The sequence below is a fragment of the Kogia breviceps genome, chromosome 18 (genome assembly GCF_026419965.1).
Source record: "Kogia breviceps isolate mKogBre1 chromosome 18, mKogBre1 haplotype 1, whole genome shotgun sequence".
NCBI classification, from domain to species: Eukaryota; Metazoa; Chordata; class Mammalia; order Artiodactyla; family Physeteridae; genus Kogia; species Kogia breviceps.
This window is the reverse complement of record NC_081327.1, coordinates 44336806-44356428: the sequence shown is the minus strand read 5'-3', so window position 1 is coordinate 44356428 and position 19623 is coordinate 44336806. Positions and strand designations below refer to the sequence as shown.

The following is a 19623-nucleotide window of genomic DNA, read 5'->3' as shown; positions in this document are numbered from 1 at the left end:
TGTAGATTATTTACAAATTAAGTTCCCTCTAGTCAGCTAATAACCTGCATGGAAATAAGGACCATGCTTCCTGTCTTTGGGATTTCTTTAAACATATAAACCAAGTCAGAATATAATATTTCTTAATGTAAAAAAATCTTTATTGCTATTTCAGCTTAAATGGTGATCAAAAATATTTATTCTTGCCTTAACCCATAGCTTCACAGAGTGTTACGGAATGTGGTTTCATTTGTTATCTTCCCCTACAACAAGAAAAAGCAGAAAAATCCTAAAGGTGCTTTTGGTTAAGAAACTAATTTCACATACAAGTTAGAGAAAATTACAGTTTCATGCTAAAATAAAGTACTTATAAAATAACAGGTACTCCATTTTAAAACAAAGCCATGAAAAAGATATTCCATTTTATTTTATTTATTATTATTGTTATTTATTATTATTATTTTTTTACAAACAATAGATTTGCTGCAACATGCTCTGGCTCATATTATTGAATTAAAAAATTTAACACATTTCAAAAATATCAAAAATACACTATAATGAGTCTTAGGACTACAATATGACAATGATTGCACAAAACCATAAGATATGAATTCACTGTCTGGATGACATCCACTGGCAACAGTGAGAGAAAACCCTACAGCTTCTGGGAGAAATGCATGAAATTTCGAAGGAGCTTATGTGTGACTGAATGATCATCAAATGAGGGAAACAGCAGGATTTACTGTAGCTGCTTTTCTCAACCCAGGAAGTGCTTACCCAACTATGGGGCAAAAGTCACTAACTGGAGAGAAAGATTAACTTGCCTCCATGATTGGGGAAGTCTGAAAGTCCCCACCCAGAGGGAAGTAAAAAGTGACACAAGACAGTTCTATAGTGATGCTGAGGACATCACTGAATGGCTTGGAGACTATTTAATAATTGGTACATTTATCAATAACAGCCAAGTGCTCCCTTATGGAGGTCTCTTCATTAGTAATTATTGAGCAGATAGAGAAGGTGAGCCTGTGGCTTCCAAGTACCTGTTTTTGCTGAAAGCCTACGTGGAAAGAAGGGCATCACTTGATATTCAGTAGATCAGCCAAACCTCACTGGCTCCACCTCCTAGAAAATAGCACCCAGTGATTACCAAGCTGCTTGTATTGGCTCTTCTATACACCAGGAAAATGAATTCATCAACTTATTGCACACATACACTCTACAGTAGTATAATAAAGCCCTCTCGTGTAATGAGGAGTGGTAATTCAATGACTATGGTAGCACGGTAGATTCATGACATACTAGCGTTCAAATTTTCGAATGTATTTTCAATCCATTTGGATAAAAATAAAAATACCATGACTGCCAAGACTTGTGTATTTTTCTTTCTTCCATGGGACTCCTGGACTGTTCCCATTAAGCAGGAGTGATGTTCTTTCAGAAATTCTCTTAAACGCCTCTATTAAATGGGAGGTACGCACAAGGACCTGAGAATCATGCAGAGGCCAGGTTCTCTGGGCTAGAGATCAAGGGGCCTCTGCCTGCCTGGGGAACACATCCTCTGGGTGAAGCCCTGGGAAGTAGATTACATTCACCTGGAGACAGATTACTGGCTTTCACCACCTGACAACCTAATCAGATCACACAATAACTGTAAATGACTTCATAAGACAAAAGAGTTCTGTGTATTTTTGGTGATGGGCTATGGCCTTTTCATCCCGTTTTAACAAAGAGCAATTATAGAGGGAAATGAATCAAAGGAAGTTACAAAAAAGAGTAGTCAGTTTTGGTGTAGCCTATATTAAAGGTTTTCATACAACCTAACATTTCCTGAACATAAATCTACCACATAAAAGAACATTTGGAACTTTAGGGTCCTTCTGACTAAAAAGTAAATACATTTACTCTTAGTAAAGTCATTTCATAACTGGGTTTTGTGGTGGTTCCAATTAGTAGGGTGGGAAACAAAGACAAGAAAAGGTTCACAGATAAAGGAGAATTTTTAAAAGACTATACTATTGAAGTGGTGAATTCCCAAAATAATTTCCAACACTATCATCTTGGGTTTTTTCCTTCATTTTCATTCCCCCGCCCATTTTTCTATTAAAAAATAAGGCGGCAACACACTATTGTTCCCATCTTTCTTACAGCACCTGAACTTTGCATGAACCACTATGTTCCCCACTTCAAATCAAGACCTGAGATCTAAAATTTTGCAGTAGCTAACCAGTAGTTTGACACAGAAAAGTTGTGTTCCTGATAATTTGGGGACTCAAATTCAGATCCTTGATGGGTTGAACACTAGACAGCCATTGGTATGGAACCCCCCCAAGAGTGTACCCCACTGACAAACGCACGGGTATGGGGCCTCTGAGAAGATGAGGATACATAACGATTTGTGGAGTGGTCATCTGGTTTCCTACCACTGCTTTAACAAAACTTCCCCCTGCCCACCCCCACAAAAAAAAGACAAATATATGTATAGATTAACCTTATCTTTAACATTTTGTTTCTCATGAAACAAATTAAAAATGGTTCCGCTCTATTTTCTTTTTAATTGTTAAAGTATTTAAAAATTCAAAGCACATTCCCCACTGGGTAACATTAAGCAATGTCAAAACTTCGCAGGAATAAAGAGGAATTAATTTTCCTAAGTAAATCTTCTAAAAGAAAAGGCAACAGAATAGAATTATGGAAGGAACTGCATTTTGCAAGGGTTACATGGAATGTGCAAAAAAAAATCAGTAAACCAGGTTTTCTGTAAGCTTAGGATTTTCTCAATTAAGTCTTTCAGAAATTGAGCCCAGTACTGTGAAACCATGTGAGATGGATAAGCATTTTCAGAAGAAGACTCTGTTAAACATTAAGAGGTGAACCCTCAACTCACTCCTGATGTTTTAGAAAACCATCTCTCTGCTCTAGAGTAAGAGAAGGAACCCGCCTAACCTGGAGGCTCCACCCATCCATCTGTGCTCATTCGGCCTCAGTCTGTTCCGAGTCATCTATAACTCAAGGTTACTTGGATGTGAGAAGCCGCAGCCTTGGCCCTGCATGCTAGGAGGCTGACTGCCATCTCCGTCACATGTTATGGAACGAGGCCAATCCCCAAATGCCTCTCTTGTGACCTGCTGGGAGGTTCCTAGCAGGTGTCACATTTGTCAAGGAGTTATTCTCTTTTTGTGATTTGGGGGGAAGTCGTCTTAGTCCTCACTCCTTCCCCATCTTCATCCCCCAAAGAAGATCCTACTCCCCTGTTTCTCAGGAACTAACACAGTCTGACATCCAACAGCTAAATCAATTTCCCAGGGCCCTTCCTAGTACCCTCATAGCCGGCTCCAACACCCGACGATCATCCTGCCTGTGGACAAAGGCGCTGGGCTGCCTCTAAGAAGACTGGCTCGAGTGCAGATTCAAAAATAAAAAGTTCACAGTCAATGAAAAGTGCTCTCACTACGTCACATACAATTTATGTATGTTTGATTGGGTCTACATTTCCAATAAACATCATTTTGATAGGCTGTATTCTCGTAGAGAAGAAAGAAAAGCCATGTGACTAGTCACGTTGCATCCCGTCAGGTTGAGATATAAGGTGATTTCTCTGTCACAGAGATCCAACAGCAGCAATCAGTAAAGGGAATCAATCTTCAGTTATTTCCTCCACAGAAATAGTCCCTTTCCTGCCCAGGCAGGCAAATTCTCAAAACTACCCTAGGAGAGAAGGGGCTAATGGCAGGTGGTAGGACTGGTACAGGGCAATGCCTGCCTGCTCCCCAGGAGCCCTGGGGAGCCCAGTGCAGGTTAAATGTGAAGCTGAACACTGATGGTGTTTACTAGCTTATCCAGAGCAAGACCCTGACAGCTCTCACCATTTCTGGCTCCGAGTTCTACCCCCCTCTCATCTGTGGTTTAGAAGTGCAGAGGCAGAGTGCCCCACCCCACACCTCACAGCCCTCCCAGCGCCGTGGCCCCCAGGGGAGTACTACAGCGCCGTGTCAAACTCCTCTGTGAGCTCGGTCCGACCCTCTTCGCTGGGCTCAGGCTCAGGCCTGCTTTCCTGGTGGTGTTTCATTTGTTCCTTCACTTCTTCTTCGAGGTCCCGAGGTACAACAAACTGGTCCTCTGGCTCCAGCTGAGCGGGGGCAGCAAAATAGCCAGTTTTCTTCCTGGGTGCTTCTGTGGCCACTTCGATGAGGTTCAGGCTATCTTCCAGGGGCACAATCGAGCCATTGGAGAGTTTCTTTCCGTAGAGACAGGAAGTGGAGGGAGACTTCTGTAACTCTGTCTTGTCTTTGCTCACTGGTAGAAGGATGCCACTATTCACGCTGTTCTGTCTTCGGATCCCAAAAACGAATCCTCTAGCATGTTCCTCGAGGCACGGGGTAGGAGAATTCTCCCTAAGAGTGGGAGAGTTCTCAAGCTGCCTCCCCCTACAGCAGTGGATATCTACCTCTACTTCCACCTTGCTGCCATTTGTCATGACGCCTTCGACGGGCTGGTCGTCGTCACTGTCCAGGCCGTTGTCAGACTGGTTACTGGAGAAAGTCGCACAAGACGGCTGGCGCTGAAACACCCCTGCTGTGGGCGTTGGGTGGAGGCTGCAGCGCCTCTCTGGCCTCGAAAGCCAGCCAGCATCCAGGCCGACAGTGTTGTGTTCGTCAGAAGCAGTGGATCCCACCTCACTGCTCACCTCCGAAGTGGACATCTCGCTGCTGAACTCAGAGGCAATACCACTACTGGAGGAAGGAGTGGTTGGCTTGGGCGGGTCCTTGATGACGGCGGTTGAAGCAAATCCCACAGGACCTGGGAGGGTGAGCCCATTCATTTCACAAGTGCAGCCTTCCTCACCAACGTTCAAATAAACCACCATGGCACCCACATTGTCCTGACAACCATAGCTCTGTGCTAATGTGCACAGCTTCTTGGCAGCCGCTAACGGGTCTTGTACACGGCATACTGCGTTGACTGCTTCTGTGTATGACAAGTGTTCCCACAGTGCTTTGTTTCCCAGAATCAGCAGCTCATCCTGAATGGTAAGTGGAGTGGAAGATACGTGGGGCTTGGGGAGGATCCAAGGGTAGAGGTATGTACAGCCCAGCAGCCGGGTACAGCACGTTACCCCATTCACTTTGTTGTCCTAGAGACAAGCAGAATGCAAACTCTGAGAAACAAGCAACAATGACAGAATTTTTTATCTCTCTAGATCACAATGCTTAGGGCTCTACAATAAAACAGAATTGACATGTTATGTGGTTTTTCCTAGGATCTGTGTAATTTTAAGTGGACTTACAAAAATTAAATGTATAGAATTCTAAAAGGACAAAATATCAAATGGGTATTATTCTGCAAATAGTTCAGAGGACTGAGTTAAAGCCAATTAAAATTAAGTGGCTAAAAGGCACCTCTGTCTCAAAAGATATTTGCTCTAACATGAAGTATAGGCCTCAGCATGTTCTTAAATAGAGAAACATCTGTTAGAAAAACAATAAGCAAAACTATCAATTCCCCATCACTAGTATTCTTGGAGGGGCCAAAACTCAGATGGGTCCCTAAATATGACTTCTCATTTAAAGGCAGAGATGGGACTGAAGATACTAAATGGCTAAGAGAATGTTTATAGCTAAAGCACCGAAAAATGCCTAAAGTCTGAAATCTGTGGCATAATTTACCTACTCTGTAATGGCTGTACCAAGAACGATGTAATTCTAAACTCAGAGGAAAAGGAATAACCCTGGTTGCAGACTGGGAATGTTTATCTGCCAGATGCTTCATATTGATTTCTCCTCAAGATAAAACCAAACAAAACTGCTAAAGCCCTCAATATACTAATCTCATAGTTGCAGTCATTCTCTGGGTGAAAATCCTGCCTCATTTATCAGAATTTGTCACAAACTCTCGAAATTTATAATCTTATTTTCCTCACCTGTAAAATGAAAATAAAAGCACTTCTTTCATGGGGGTTATTGTGAAGCTTAAACAAAACAGTGAAAGTACAATGCTTAGCAAATAACAAGAAAACAATAAATATCTGTAGTTATAAAAATGTTTCCTACTTGTCCAGGACTCCCTAAGAAAAATCTGAACAACATTATCTAAATTCTGTAGTAGACTAATCAAGCAAAAAGTTATCTTTTATCTTTTATTTGTTTTGACTGAAAGGTTCTCCTAAGACCAAATTTCCAGAATCTCCATAGCATCAACCACATTATAATGATACATTTTTTGGTTTTGTGCTTCCTTGGATGGAATCTTTTATGGTCCTTATTACAGAATTCTGACAGAACAGACAGCCTAGAAGTGGACCCACACATATAGTCGACTGATCTTTGACAAAGGAGCCAAGGCAATTCAATGAAGGACAGTCTGTTTCAAAACATGGTGCTGTGTCAACTGGACGTTCACATGCCAAAAACGAAAAAAAAAACCTAGACACGGAGCAGCTTACACCTTTCACAAAAATTAATTCAAAATAAAACACAGACCTAAATGTAAAAGATGAAACTTCTAGAAGATAACACAGAAGAAAATCTAAGTGACTTTGGGTTTGGCGATGAGTTTTTAGATACAACACCAAAAGCATGACCCATGAAAGAAGAAAATTGGTAAGCAGGACTTCATTAAACTAGAAACTTCTGCTCTGCAAAAGACACTTAAAAGAATGAAAGACAAGCCACAGACCGGGAGAAAATATTTGCAAAACATTTCGGATAAAGACTTGTATCCAAAATACACAACGAGCTCAACAATAAAGAAACAAACAGTCCAATTAAAAATGGGCAAAAGATCTGAACAAAATTCTGCTTTGCAGTAAACAATGTTCACATGTAATTGCTAAAGTCTTTTTGAAAGCAAAACGTTATGCTAACTTCTGAAAAGGGTGAAAAATTATAGAGATACTGATGCTTCTTTATTAAAAAAAAAACAATACCAGAGTATACTAAGCCATATACAATACAAAAAGGAAAAATACTGTGAAACTTTTCATTTCAGAACAGGGATGTCAAACTATAAAACTTTTTTTCTTCTGTTTGGAATAACAAACCAGATGAAAATTAAACAAGGAGGACATTTACATTTATTTTACATGCTATATCTAAGTCTCAAGGACCACAAATTAGGATTTTTCATTTCTAATTAATTTGCTTTTTCTTTCTGCTAGTCATTAGCTGCTCATTAGATTTTCTTTTATTACTATTTTCAGGATTGGATACAATTTACAGGGCTTGATAGGAAGAAAATGGACCTTCACTGTTCTATGCAGAACAGCATTCATGAGATTCGGGGAGTGGAAGTAACCGGTGGAGAGCGAGATTCACCTCTGTTATGATGGCTTTTTGGTCCTTCACCCTCTGAGCCTCCTCCGGGTCCTGTTCCAGGCTGAATACTTTAGACAGGGGCACTGGCTTCCCACTTCGGCACAGGACTGCTTGGCACGTGCCAACGTTGGCCATGGTCAAGCTAAAGCTACTTGTTGGATCGGCAGTGTCAGGGCGGATATAACAAAGGAGAGCAGAAGAGCCCAGCTTCTGGCCAGCCATTCCTAATTTCCTGTTGAGAAAGAAAAGAAAATGAAAACATGGCAGCTAGTTTTAGAAGAAAGCAGAGGTCCTTCATGTCCAAGACTCCCTCGTTTTTTTACCGTGTGACTGAAGCTGCTTCACCCTCCTCCATCTGAAGGCAGTCTCTTGATGTGGGTGATGATGGTGAAGAGAGCCTTGCCTTCTACTCTTAGCTGAGAAATTTTACCAAAAGGGTCCGGGTAAAGGAGACAAGGTGCAGCTTTCTCTGTTGCTTCCACTTGTCTGATCACAGACTACAATGACCTAATTCGGTGGCTCCCAACGGTAGCAAATCAGAAACAACTGAAGGGCTTGTTAAAGACAACTCTGGGCCCACCCCCAGAGTTTCTGATTCAGTGGGTAAGGGGCTGGCCCCTAATCTACATTCCAATAAGTTTCCAGTGATGCTGAGGCTGCTAGTCCTAGAACAACACTTTGTGAACCACTTACTTAGGCTGTAAGTTCCCTGAAGGAAGGCCCATAATTTTCCTTGTATTTCTCCCATACACATGGCATCCATCCCCCTCAGCACTTGGTACACAATGCTAAGTACGGAGCAGATGCTATCAGAAAAATCTGGTTTCAAATTCCAGCTCTGCCATTTATGGGCTATAGATCCTCAGCAAGTTGATGCTGCGATAAATTTTTCTGATTAAAATACCCACCTCCACGGCTTGTTTTGAAAATTAAAGATACAGTATGAAAAATGCTTGGTACAGTGCCCAGCTCTTGGGAAGTGCTTCATAAACTGAGTTTCCTTTCCCACACCCTTTATTCTGCCAAGTCCCTAGGCTCAATTCTATTACTGAAAAACAGACTCCTTTCCCAACATCTCTGTGTTATAATGACAGACAAAACCACCTCGGGCTCCAGGTTGTTCCGTTTCAACCTTGATTATACAAAGGTACACCCTCCCAGTTGTATGTACCCTTTATGCAGCCCACCTGATGTGCAAGATTTTCTATTAGCCACTAAGAGATTTTCAACAGTTTGGTTTATAAGGTTTTTGCCCTAAAGTGGCTTAGACTTTTCAGTGAGGAGATTACTTGGTAAATCCCCAATAATAAGTATTTTAAACACAAGAATCTGATGAGTGCTTAACCTTTTGTAGGTCACTGACGCTTTGGAGAATCTGATAAAGGATTACCACCTTCCTTCCCCGAAATGCGCATACACACACACAACCTTTTGCGCGTGATTTCTGGGCTTTCCAGATTTTCAGCAGCCTTCGGTTTCAACAGAGAAAACAGATGCCTCCACAGGCTCTTTAAAGAGCCAAAGTCCCCACATTCCATGATGATGGAGAGAATGGTTACAGAACAAAGAGCAAGATCTCACCTTGCCCCTGTACTTACAATTGAGACCCTGACCTTCTGGCTTAGTGAGATTTATTTTCCAAAAGCAGGGCAGAGTTAGGAATTATTCAACCCACTTGCTTACCTGTGAGATACCAAGAAGGTGTGAGCCATGAAAACTGCGTCATTTGTTGACTGCTGTATCTCTTCCAAAAGCACATCTGCCATGGTACACTGGAGTAGGCGAGGGAGCTCCTCATTTCGGTCCCCATCAAACATGCCATACACAGCTCCCACGCCCTCTGCAAAGTTATCCACAGCTAGAGCAGATACACATAGCCTATCACAGAAACAGGAGAAAGACAAACAACGAAGAAAGTTAGTGGTAAAGCATTCTTCTCCAGGGAGCCTTCTTTAAAAAAGTAAGTATTGACTGAGGGTGGAGAAGAATAGTAGTAAATCCTAATCTACACATGAAAAAAGTGCTACAGGAGATAAGTAAGCAGCATCTTAAAGAGATGATGCCATAAGAAAAGGGGGAATTCAGCCACATTCAGGGGCAGTACATATTAGCTCTGCAATGCTGTGGAAGGCTGGGAAAATTAGATGTTTTCTCTTCGTAGTGATTAAGGACTAGTATCAACACCCTTCAGCCAAAGACTCCCCCAGGTGCACAACATACCTGTGGCTGCAGAAGTTGAGTTTATTATGCCTTGCAACAAGAGAAAGCACACCATGGGACTCTGGGATATATAAGAGGGTATTGGAAAAAATCTAGTGCAGGATTTGTGTCTGTCTGGGTCATTTTGGGGAAGATCTAACAGAGTGGGGGATCATACTAGATTGGGTGCTGTCAGAAAGCAGGGCTGAATCTATGGTTGGGTACCTCAATAAACCTTATCTACAGGGAAAGAAGATTAGCATGGGGACAAAGCTGTGATTGATAAAGAAAGCAGCAGTCACCCATCTTAGTCATGGGATGGGGTGTGGGTGTTTTGTGGACTGCACATCTTGTTTTGTCTTACTGGATCATGGTCTCAGAGGACTCTTATCTGATGTTGGCATTCTGTGATTTGTTTATGTCCAACAGGAGAACAACATGGCCTAGCTTTCAGCACCAGATCCTTTCCCAGATGTCAGGGGAACTTTCTCAGTCTCCATGGCCATGATACTCACTTGTTTCTCTGCCCTGCCATCTCAGCCAGTCCATGGCTCCAGAAGGTTGATGTAACTGTAGAATCAGTGGTTGGCAAAGGTTTCTGATCAATTTTCAGGGTGGTGATATGGCTGCGGGAAGTGGAGGAAGGGAAGTTTAAACCGTACATGCTTCTGTACTTTACAGAAGCTATCCCAACAATAATTTACATTTTTATAAAATAATCTGTTGACAGACCAAGACTAATTTCCAGAGAGACCAAAGAAAGTAGTATGCTGACCCACTGGCCAAGAAGAGAGAGAAAGGAAAGGGGTAGGAGGAAGAAACAGGGGCCAATTTTGTTATAATCGATGCCGTTCATTTCAATTAAAAACTAAGCACAACAAAGATTTCTAAGTTTCAACTGTCTACTTATTTTAAGTATTTTGATACCGTGAAGTCTTGGTACAATGAATCAGCTTGCATTGTCTTAGATGTAATGTAATGTGATCTGTGCCACCTAAATGACCTATGCCTGCTGTATAATCACACCACTCAGATGGCTGTTCTCTTGCTCTCTGCACGACCCTGCCCAACCAGTGCCTGCCTCACCCACACCCTACTCGCCTGACTGACCTTCCCTCTGAATCACAGAGCCTGACTGGTAAATGCCTGCATACCTACCTCCCCGCCCCCAGTTCACTCGGCCCCAGCTAGTGATTGTTCTCTTCTTTAGATCAGAACTCTCTCTACTATGAGAGTTTATCAAAGGGGTGGCGAGGGGGCGTGCCTCTGCTCGTTTCCCAGGTAACTGATGAGCCAACCTCCCTCCATAACTGGTAACCTCCCTCTCCCCCAGTAGTAAAGACACTACCATGTCCTGCCCACCAGATGCTGCACACGGTGGGGTGTTGCTCCGGGACCTTGCTTCAGACATGTAAGATCTCCCTACCCGTTAAAACATGATGTCTCTGTTGCTGACTCTGGGCTCCTTCTTTGGTCTCAAGGTTGGGCAAGTACAGGGCTTGCAGGCCTGTGGGGTGCAGCCCCACACCTGCCCTGTAAAGATACTGGGGTACGGCTGAGCAGTACCCACGATGTTGAGTTCAAATATCTATGGGCTGACTGCTGGACAGAACACCCATCGAAAACTGACTCAAAGACGAACCAAGGGGCTTTATGATCTAATTCATTCTACTCCTTTAATGAACTGAGGTCTCCACAGTCCTTAACAAGAACGACACAAGGCTGGTGGGAGTTACAGCACATGTGGATTCAACTTCATAAGTTTTCCTACCTAAATGTGTCTAGCGTCTTGTGTTCCAGAACCAGATTTGTATTTCCAGTTAGGTCCAGGTCTTGTAAAGTAGCAGGCAGAGTCTCTGGAATCAGGATTTCGGTCAAGTCATTGCAACTTAGGTCTACAAACTGAGAGGAAAACAGAGAGATTAAGTTAATTCTTAACTCCCTAAGGGTCAATGTCCTACTATATCCTCAAAGGGAATTTAATTTCTTCCCAGAAGTCAATTAAATATACTGTGATCCCAAACCGCCACTTTCCTCTTCCTTAGAAGAGAACTGCCTCAGTCACACCCCTCCCATCACCCCCAGACATCATTCCAGCGCACAGAAGTACCTGTATCTGAGGCAACTGCAGTATTTCCGGGAAAATGCTAATGTGGTTGGAGTGCGCCACCAGCGTGTGCAGCCTTTTGCAGTTTGCGATGGTCGTGGGGATGGTTTTAAGTTTGTTGCCACTTAGGTTCAGTTCCTCCAATTGCTCCAATTTATTTAGTTTGCTGAAAAGGAAACACCAAAATACCAAATTGCACCCAAATGAGCAGCTGCCAAACAAGTTCCACAGCTGCCAGAGTACAGAGGTGACCAACCCGCTGCCCAGTGACCAGCCAGAATGAAACAGCCACGAGGGTGGACAAACACTCTTGCCGAGCCTCAGCTGCATCTCCCTCCCTCTCAGTGCATTTCAAGGGCTGAACCCTCCTTGGGCTTCTATGCAGCTGCTGGATCTTTAGGGCACGAACATCTTCCTATTATCTGACTTCTAGGAAGTGGCTGAATTGGCATCAGCCTAAGGTTGGTCGACCAGTTACAGTACTTACTTTGCCACTAACTAGTTGCAAAAAACGGGGTAGATTAGTGTCAGTGGACAACAATAGTCCTGGCTATAAGATAAAGAAGTTATACTAAATCATCACTAAGATTGCTTTTAGTTTTATTTCTTTTAAATTTATTTTTTAAAATTTAAATAATTTATTTAATTTTTGGCTGCTTTGGGTCTTAACTGCGGCACACGGGATCTTTGTTGTGTTGCTCTTTGATGTCATGCGCAGGCTTCTCTCTAGGTGTGGTGCGCAGGCTCCAGAGAGCGTGGGTTCTGTAGTTTGTGGCACGCGGGCTGTCTAACTGAGGTGCGAGGGCTTAGTTGCCCTGAGGCATGTGAGATCCTAGTTCCCCGACCAGGGATCGAATCTGCGTCCCCTGCATTGGAAGGCGGATTCTTTAGCACTGGACCACCAGAGAATTCCCTCCTTTTAGTTTTAAATTTCTAGGGACTTCCCTGGTGGCACAGTGGTACAGAGTCCTCCTGCTAGTGCAGGGGACACAGGTTCAAGCCCTGGTCTGGGAAGAGCCCACATGCCGCAGAGCAACAAAGCCTGTGCGCCACAACTACTGAGCCTGCATGCCACAACCACTGAAGCCCGCATGCCTAGAACCCATGCTCCACAACAAGAGAAGCCACCGCAATGAGAAGGACTCACAGCGAAACGAAGAGTAGCGCCCGCTCGCCACAGCTAGGGAAAACCCTCACACAGCAACAAAGACCCAACACAGCCAAAACTAAATAAACAAAATAAATTTTAAAAATAATAATAATAAATTTCTACAGTTATTCATAACATAATCCACCTTCAGCAAATGTTTCTCAAGTGCCTAGAATACACACAGCGCTGTGCTAGGGACTGTGATGCACTCGATTCACACTGTCCCTCCAGTAAGCAAAGTTTTCTACACAGTAAGCAACACACCTTAAGATGGCCTAACACCTTTATCAGATTACACAAATTGCTCTGATTTCTCTTTATCTACCAATTTTAAACACTGTAAAAATAATAAACTGCTGTAACATAGAAAGTTTAGAAAATAAATCAACAATACCAATCCGAAAAAATTACTATTTTCATTTTGCTAAATTTCCTGCTAAATTTTTCATATGTAGATTTTACATGAAATTTATATCCTGCCCTTTTCATATATCATAAATATTAATAATTTTCATTGTTAGAAAATTGATAAATACTTTGTAATAATTAAGCTCAATAAGTTAAAATTGTTTTCTTTCTTACTACAATAGTAATACTCACTGAAAAAAATAGAAAAATAAGATGAACGTAAAAAAAAAAAAAACTTTTAATCCCACAACCAGATTTAATCTCTGATGACAATTTGGTGAAGAGTAGTCTTGGCCTTTTTAATGCATGAAACTCTATGTTTCAAATTAAAACATGATGCTTATCATATGTATTATTTAATAACTTGCTTTTTTTTTTACTTAATATTTTAAAAATATTCCCATGTACAAATTTCACGCTTTTCTCTTACACGATTCCCTACTTGGATCCTTCTGACTTATAGATAGAAATGCAGCATCTGTATCTCATTCAGTGTCTTAGTGAGCACCCAGAACTGTGCTAGATTCTAAAAATAGTCCAAAGGAAACAGAAGACTTGGGATTGTGCCTGTGCAATTATAACACTGTTCAGGAGATAACTTGACAGGAGATTTATTATTCAGTACGGAACATACATTTTCTTTAAAATAATGCTCTAAATTCCATTCATTCATTCATTCATTCATTTAGGTTCTGTTGGGTCTTTCGTTGCTGTGCACGGGCTTTCTCTATTTGTGGCGAGCGGGGGCTACCCTCCATTGTGGTGCACAGGCTTCTCACTGCGGTGGCTTCTCTTGCTGCAGAGCATGGGCTCTAGGCATGCAGACTTCAGTAGTTGTGGCTCGTGGGCTCAGTAGTTGTGGTGCACGGGCTCAGTTGCTCTGCAGCACATGGGATCTTCCTGGACCAGGGCTCGAACCTGTGTCACCTGCGCTGGCAGGCGGATTCTTAACCACTGCGCCACTAGGGAAGTCCCCCATTTAGTTTTATCATCTGTATTCAGATTATTCTAATCGCCTGTTGATTCTTATCCTTACTTCTAACTTTTTTTTTTTTTTTTTTTGTGGTATACGGGCCTCTCCCACTGCGGAGCACAGGCTCCGGACGCGCAGGCTCAGCGGCCATGGCCCACGGGCCCAGCTGCTCCGCGGCATGTGGGATCTTCCCGGACCGGGGCACGAACCTGTGTTCCCTGCATTGGCAGGTGGACTCTCAACCACTGCGCCACCAGGGAAGCCCACTTCTAACTTCTTAGTTTCATATTCTTAGGTGTTTTTCTTGTTTTTTTGTGTTTTTAAAGAAGATGTTGGGGGTAGGAGTTTATTTATTTATTTTTGCTGTGTCGGGTCTTCATTTCTGTGCAAGGGCTTTCTCTAGTTGTGGCAAGTGGGAGCCACTCTCCATCGCGGTGCACGGGCCTCTCACTATCGCGGCCTCTCTTGTTGCGGAGCACAGGCTCCAGACGCGCAGGCTCAGTAGTTGTGGCTCATGGGCCTAGTTGCTCCGCGGCATGTGGGATCCTCCCGGACCAGGGATCGAACCCGTGTCCCCTGCATTAGCAGCCAGATTCTCAACCACTGCACCACCACGGAAGCCCCAGTGTGTTTTAAGTTTTCTATCAGCCTGCTTTAGACCACTCCAACAGTAAGAGTGTTGTCAAATTAGGTGGAATTCATTAGTTTCAGAGTATTACATCTGGTATCTCCCAACAGCTTCATAAACTAATGTAACTTGTCAGTGGTGCATCATTTGCACATTATATGAACATATTTGAGGCCAACTGAATTAATCTGATAGGATTTCAAGAGATCTATCACATCTTGAAATTAAGATTCTGTATTCACTTTAAAAGCCATTGTTCAGGGACTTCCCTGGTGGCCCAGTGGTTAAGAATCCGCCTGCCAATGCAGGGGACACAGGTTCAAGCCCTGGTCCAAGAAGATCCCACATGCCCCGGAGCAACTACGCCCATGTGCCACAACTACAGAGCCTGTGCTCTAGAGCCCGCGAGAAACAACTAGTGAAGCCCGCATGCCTAGAGCCCATGCTCCACAACAAAGAGAAGCCACCACAATGAGAAGCCCATGCACTGCAACAAAGAGTAGCCCCCACTCACCACAACTAGAGAAAGCCCGCGCGCAGCAATGAAGACCCAATGCAGCTGGAAAAAAAAGAAAAAAAATTAATTAATAAAGGCCATTGTTCAAATTCTTTCAAGGAAGCAATCAATATCTCCAAATATCTCATTTTATAATCACAAAAATTACAATTTCTACGTTTTTCAACTTTAACACATTTCTAAGAAAATTTGTGAAACAAAATTAGAATACAAATAGTTTTCTTTTCATTCAAATTGTATAAAATATGATATAATTTTATGTGAAATATATATATAAAATTTCATTCAAATTATATCAAATGTCATTTCCCTATGTTCTTTGTTTTTGAAAACATGATTTTTAATGACTACCTTTATGGTATAAATGGATTTTTCTGGTGTCAAATTTTCTTTAAAAAATATTTATTTATTTATTTATTTATTTATTTGGCTGTGCTGGGTCTTAGTTGCAGCTTGCGAAATCTTCATTGCCGCAAGTGGGATCTGCAGTTGTGGCATGTGGGATCTTTTAGTTGTGGCATGCGAACTCTTAATTGTGCCATGTGGGATCTAGTTCCCTGACCAGGGATCGAATCCAGGCCTCCTGCATTGGGAGCATGGAGTCTTGGCCACTGGACCACAAGGGAAGTGCCTCTGGTGTCAAATTTTCTAAAAGAAATTTTTTTTAATCAAATGTATTTTGGAAGATACTTATTTCTCCACTGACACTGTTTAAAACTTTGACAAGGGATATATGTATGTGTATAGCTGATTCACTTTGTAATAAAGCAGAAACTAACACACCATTGTAAAGCAATTATACTCCAATAAAGATGTTAAAACAAAACACAAAAACTTTGACAACACTAAATATCTCTCCTATGTCTTATAAATGTAGCCTGGCTAAATACTATTCATCTCTTCAGTGCAGCTACCCGTGCATATCTTTAACATCCTGCATTTATTACACTGCATTGCAACTGCCTGTATACTTGTCTATTTCCCTAATTTGACTGCAAGTTCCTTGAGGACAGAGACTGTTAACTTCATCACCACTGTTTCCCTAGTACTTATATAGTACTTGACATACAGTAGGCATTCAACATATATAAAAATGAACAAATTAATGGACTCAACAGTATTTTATATATCAGTGCTGACAGGAGAAAAGAAAGAATTATCTTCAGAATTTAATTTATTTCATAAGCCTGTACTTTCTAGGTTGAAAATTCTCAGACCACTATTAAGTAAATAGAACTAAGAATTAAACACATTTTAACCACAATCTCTGTGGTTACTGATACTTAACAACAGGGTACAGATTTTCCCTTTCAAGTAGTGGAATCACAGCACCAGTAAGTCGGTCAACAAAACGCAAGAGTACCCAGTAAAATAGCTGTGATGTAGTCTGACAAATGCAGAATCATGTTACGTATCTGATATGATCAAAGTTCACGTTTGCTTACCTTGCGGGAAAAGTCTGTAGCTGGTTGTTTGCAAGATGCAAGATTCGCAGGTGCGGGTGCCCCACCAGGACGGGCACACACTGATCTGTCAGGAGGTTGTTGGTCAGGTAGAGCAGCTGCAGTGCACTCAGACTCTCCTCCCCAGTGCAAGCAGATGGCAGAGACTCCAGACTATTTGCAGATGCATTCAAGTATCTGAGACTGACAGAACACATGCAAATCATCATTTCCTTTATGGCTACTTGTTGTCTTCTTGTGTGGAAACCATCATGCCATCTCAGTATGTAACACTGCCTTTCCGTGCTCCGAAACTCATGACAAAAGTAATTTCCTCCAGGTAGTTTTCTCTGACTGATCGTACCCAAACAAAATTCCTTCTATTCAACTCATGTAAGCCAAGTAGAGAGGGAAGAATGCAGGCTTAGTTGTGTTCCCGGGATTCTGTGCTGGTCTAATTCTAACCCAGCTTCATGTTTTACTGTCTGCATGACCACTGAAACGATGTTGTTGAGTATCATGTTCACAAATATATGAACTGTGAGGACACCCTTTGGAAAAATGTTTGTCTGATTTTAATAGGATATTTATTTAGCCAATCCCCCTATAATCCCCTAATAATTGGCATATCGGCTGTTTCCAATTGTTTGCCATTATAGACGTTGTAATGAGCACCTTTGAGTCCTCACCCAATTATTTCTTTAGGCCATATTCCCAGAAGCAGAATATGTGGGGTCAAAGGATACATATATCTTTAAGATTTTTATACATATACTGCCAAAATGAGCTCCAGAAAGGCTGTATCAAAGTATACTTCAGAAAGGCTATGCCGGACTTCCCTGGTGGCGCAGTGGTTGAGAATCCGCCTACCGATGCAGGGGACACGGGTTCGTGCCCCAGTCCGGGAAGATCCCACATGCTGCGGAGTGGCTGGGCCCGTGAGCCACGGCTGCTGAGCCTGCGCGTCTGGAGCCTGTGCTCCACAACGGGAGAGACCACAGCAGTGACAGGCCTGAGTACCACCAAAGAAAGGCTATGCCACCAGAAGGATATATGATTGCATTTTCTCACACCTTTGTCAACGCTGAGTATCATAATTCATTTTAATCTTCACCAATCTAAGAAGTAAAACATGGTATGATTTTTAAAATCTGCCTAGCATGGTGTTTGGTACATACAGAACATGCTCAGTAAAAGGCAGCTAATATTATTAAACTTCTGTGTTCTTAAGTCTTTTTCAAACTGTATGATCCACATTGCTAATTAGCTTTTAAGTTGTTGAGGGAACTGTGTGTCTGTTTGTGTCTTCATATATCCCAAAAGTGCTCCATGCAGAGTTAGTATTAAATATTATTGACAGTTTGCTACAACTGCTAAGTAACTTCCTTACTAAAGATTCTAGAGCTGAAACTAATTTTATTCAGACAGTCATCAGAATGAAATGCACTGTAATGCATTACTAACAAATACTTATTAATTAACAAATGTTACTACACTAAAACTTTCCAAAAAGAAAATTTCCCTCAAATGTTTTTTTAGAATTTCCAAATAGGAAACTCCAACCAAGCATATTACACATTAAGAGATGTATAAACTGCCAGAGAACAAGCCAGACAGACACTTGTGGGCTAAATGCTTTTTGTATGCCTCCTGCAGCCTAGTTAAATTACCACTGTTTCTCTCTGCTTTCTCCATGTCAAAATTGAAGAACAATACTGCCTTCTCCATATTGCAGAAAACTATAATTAAAAACAAATTTTCATTTAATGGTGACATATGTGTTAAATAAACCTGATTACAGGTATTAAAATAGGAAGACATACTATCTATTTGTTAATTTACAATGAGAAAGTAAATAATACTTTTGGAACAACATAACTTTAAATGCACAGTTTTCAAAGTAGGGAGTAAAAAAGCCCTGCAAATAAAGAATATAACTTAATGATAGCTTAGCAAAGCTAGAAGAAAAAACTAAATTAACTTCAGTGGTATGCCCTTTTCTCCTAATGCAAAAGCTGAAAAGTACCCAAAGAAGCTGTATCAGAATGCTGAAACCTCTATTTGAAGATCAAAGAGGCTTTCTGAGATGAAAGCCTGAACCTTCCCAAACTCTTTAAATCTGTTTACAACACTGTAACTTCCTAAGTACTTGATGGTTATTTCACCTTTTGAGTTGAAGATTCCTGCCTCATAAGACAGTGTCATGGGGCTTCCCTGGTGGCGCAGTGGTTGAGAATCCACCTGCCAATGCAGGGGACACGGGTTCGATCCCTGGTCCGGGAAGATCCCACATGCCATGGAGCAGCTAAACCCGTGTGCCATAACTACTGAGCCTGTGCTCTAGAGCCTGTGAGCCACAACTACTGAGCCCATGTGCCGCAACTACTGAAGCCTGTGCGCCTACAGCCTGTGCTCCACAACAGGAGAAGCCACCGCAGTGAGAAGCCAGTGCACTGCAACGAAGAGTAGCCCCCGCTTGCCACAACTAGAGAAAGCCTGTGCGCAGCAACGAAGACCCAACACAGCCAAAAATAAATAAATAAATTTATATTTTTAAAAAGACAGTGTCATATTTTATTCCATACAAATTGCAAATAAGTCTCCACCCATAGCTGGATTATGAGATAAACACTCTGTAAAGATGGTTCCAAAGGTCACTCAAATGACAAGTCCAGGCAGTTTGCTTAGCCAATGATTCTGCTCTTCTAAATAAAATCTACAGTACTTACTTTAAGGCCTTAGAGAAGAGGGTATCTGGCAGCCTGGTAAGCAAGTTATGCTGAATATCCAACACCTCGAGAGGGATGTGCTCCACCAGCGCTGGAAGGTTCTGCACATGATTGTGTCCCACCATTAGTTTTCTAAGACTCAAGCTACTAAGGATTCTAAGGGGATAGAGCACAAAGAAAC

At 42.0% G+C, this 19623-nt stretch overlaps 1 protein-coding gene across 1 annotated transcript in view; it reads right to left on the bottom strand.

The window, feature by feature from the left end:
- Positions 1–446: 446 nt before the first annotated feature.
- PHLPP2 (PH domain and leucine rich repeat protein phosphatase 2) overlaps positions 447–19623 on the bottom strand; it is a 72112-nt gene continuing 52935 nt past the window's right edge. Inside the window, exons 12-19 of the mRNA XM_059043922.2 lie at positions 19443–19598; positions 16717–16917; positions 11599–11761; positions 11260–11390; positions 10004–10114; positions 8973–9167; positions 7290–7521; positions 447–5110 (exon numbers count right to left, since the gene is read on the bottom strand). Of these exons, the coding sequence (XP_058899905.1) occupies positions 3956–5110; positions 7290–7521; positions 8973–9167; positions 10004–10114; positions 11260–11390; positions 11599–11761; positions 16717–16917; positions 19443–19598 (2344 nt within the window). The 3' untranslated portion in view covers positions 447–3955. The remainder of the gene's footprint in view (positions 5111–7289; positions 7522–8972; positions 9168–10003; positions 10115–11259; positions 11391–11598; positions 11762–16716; positions 16918–19442; positions 19599–19623) is intronic.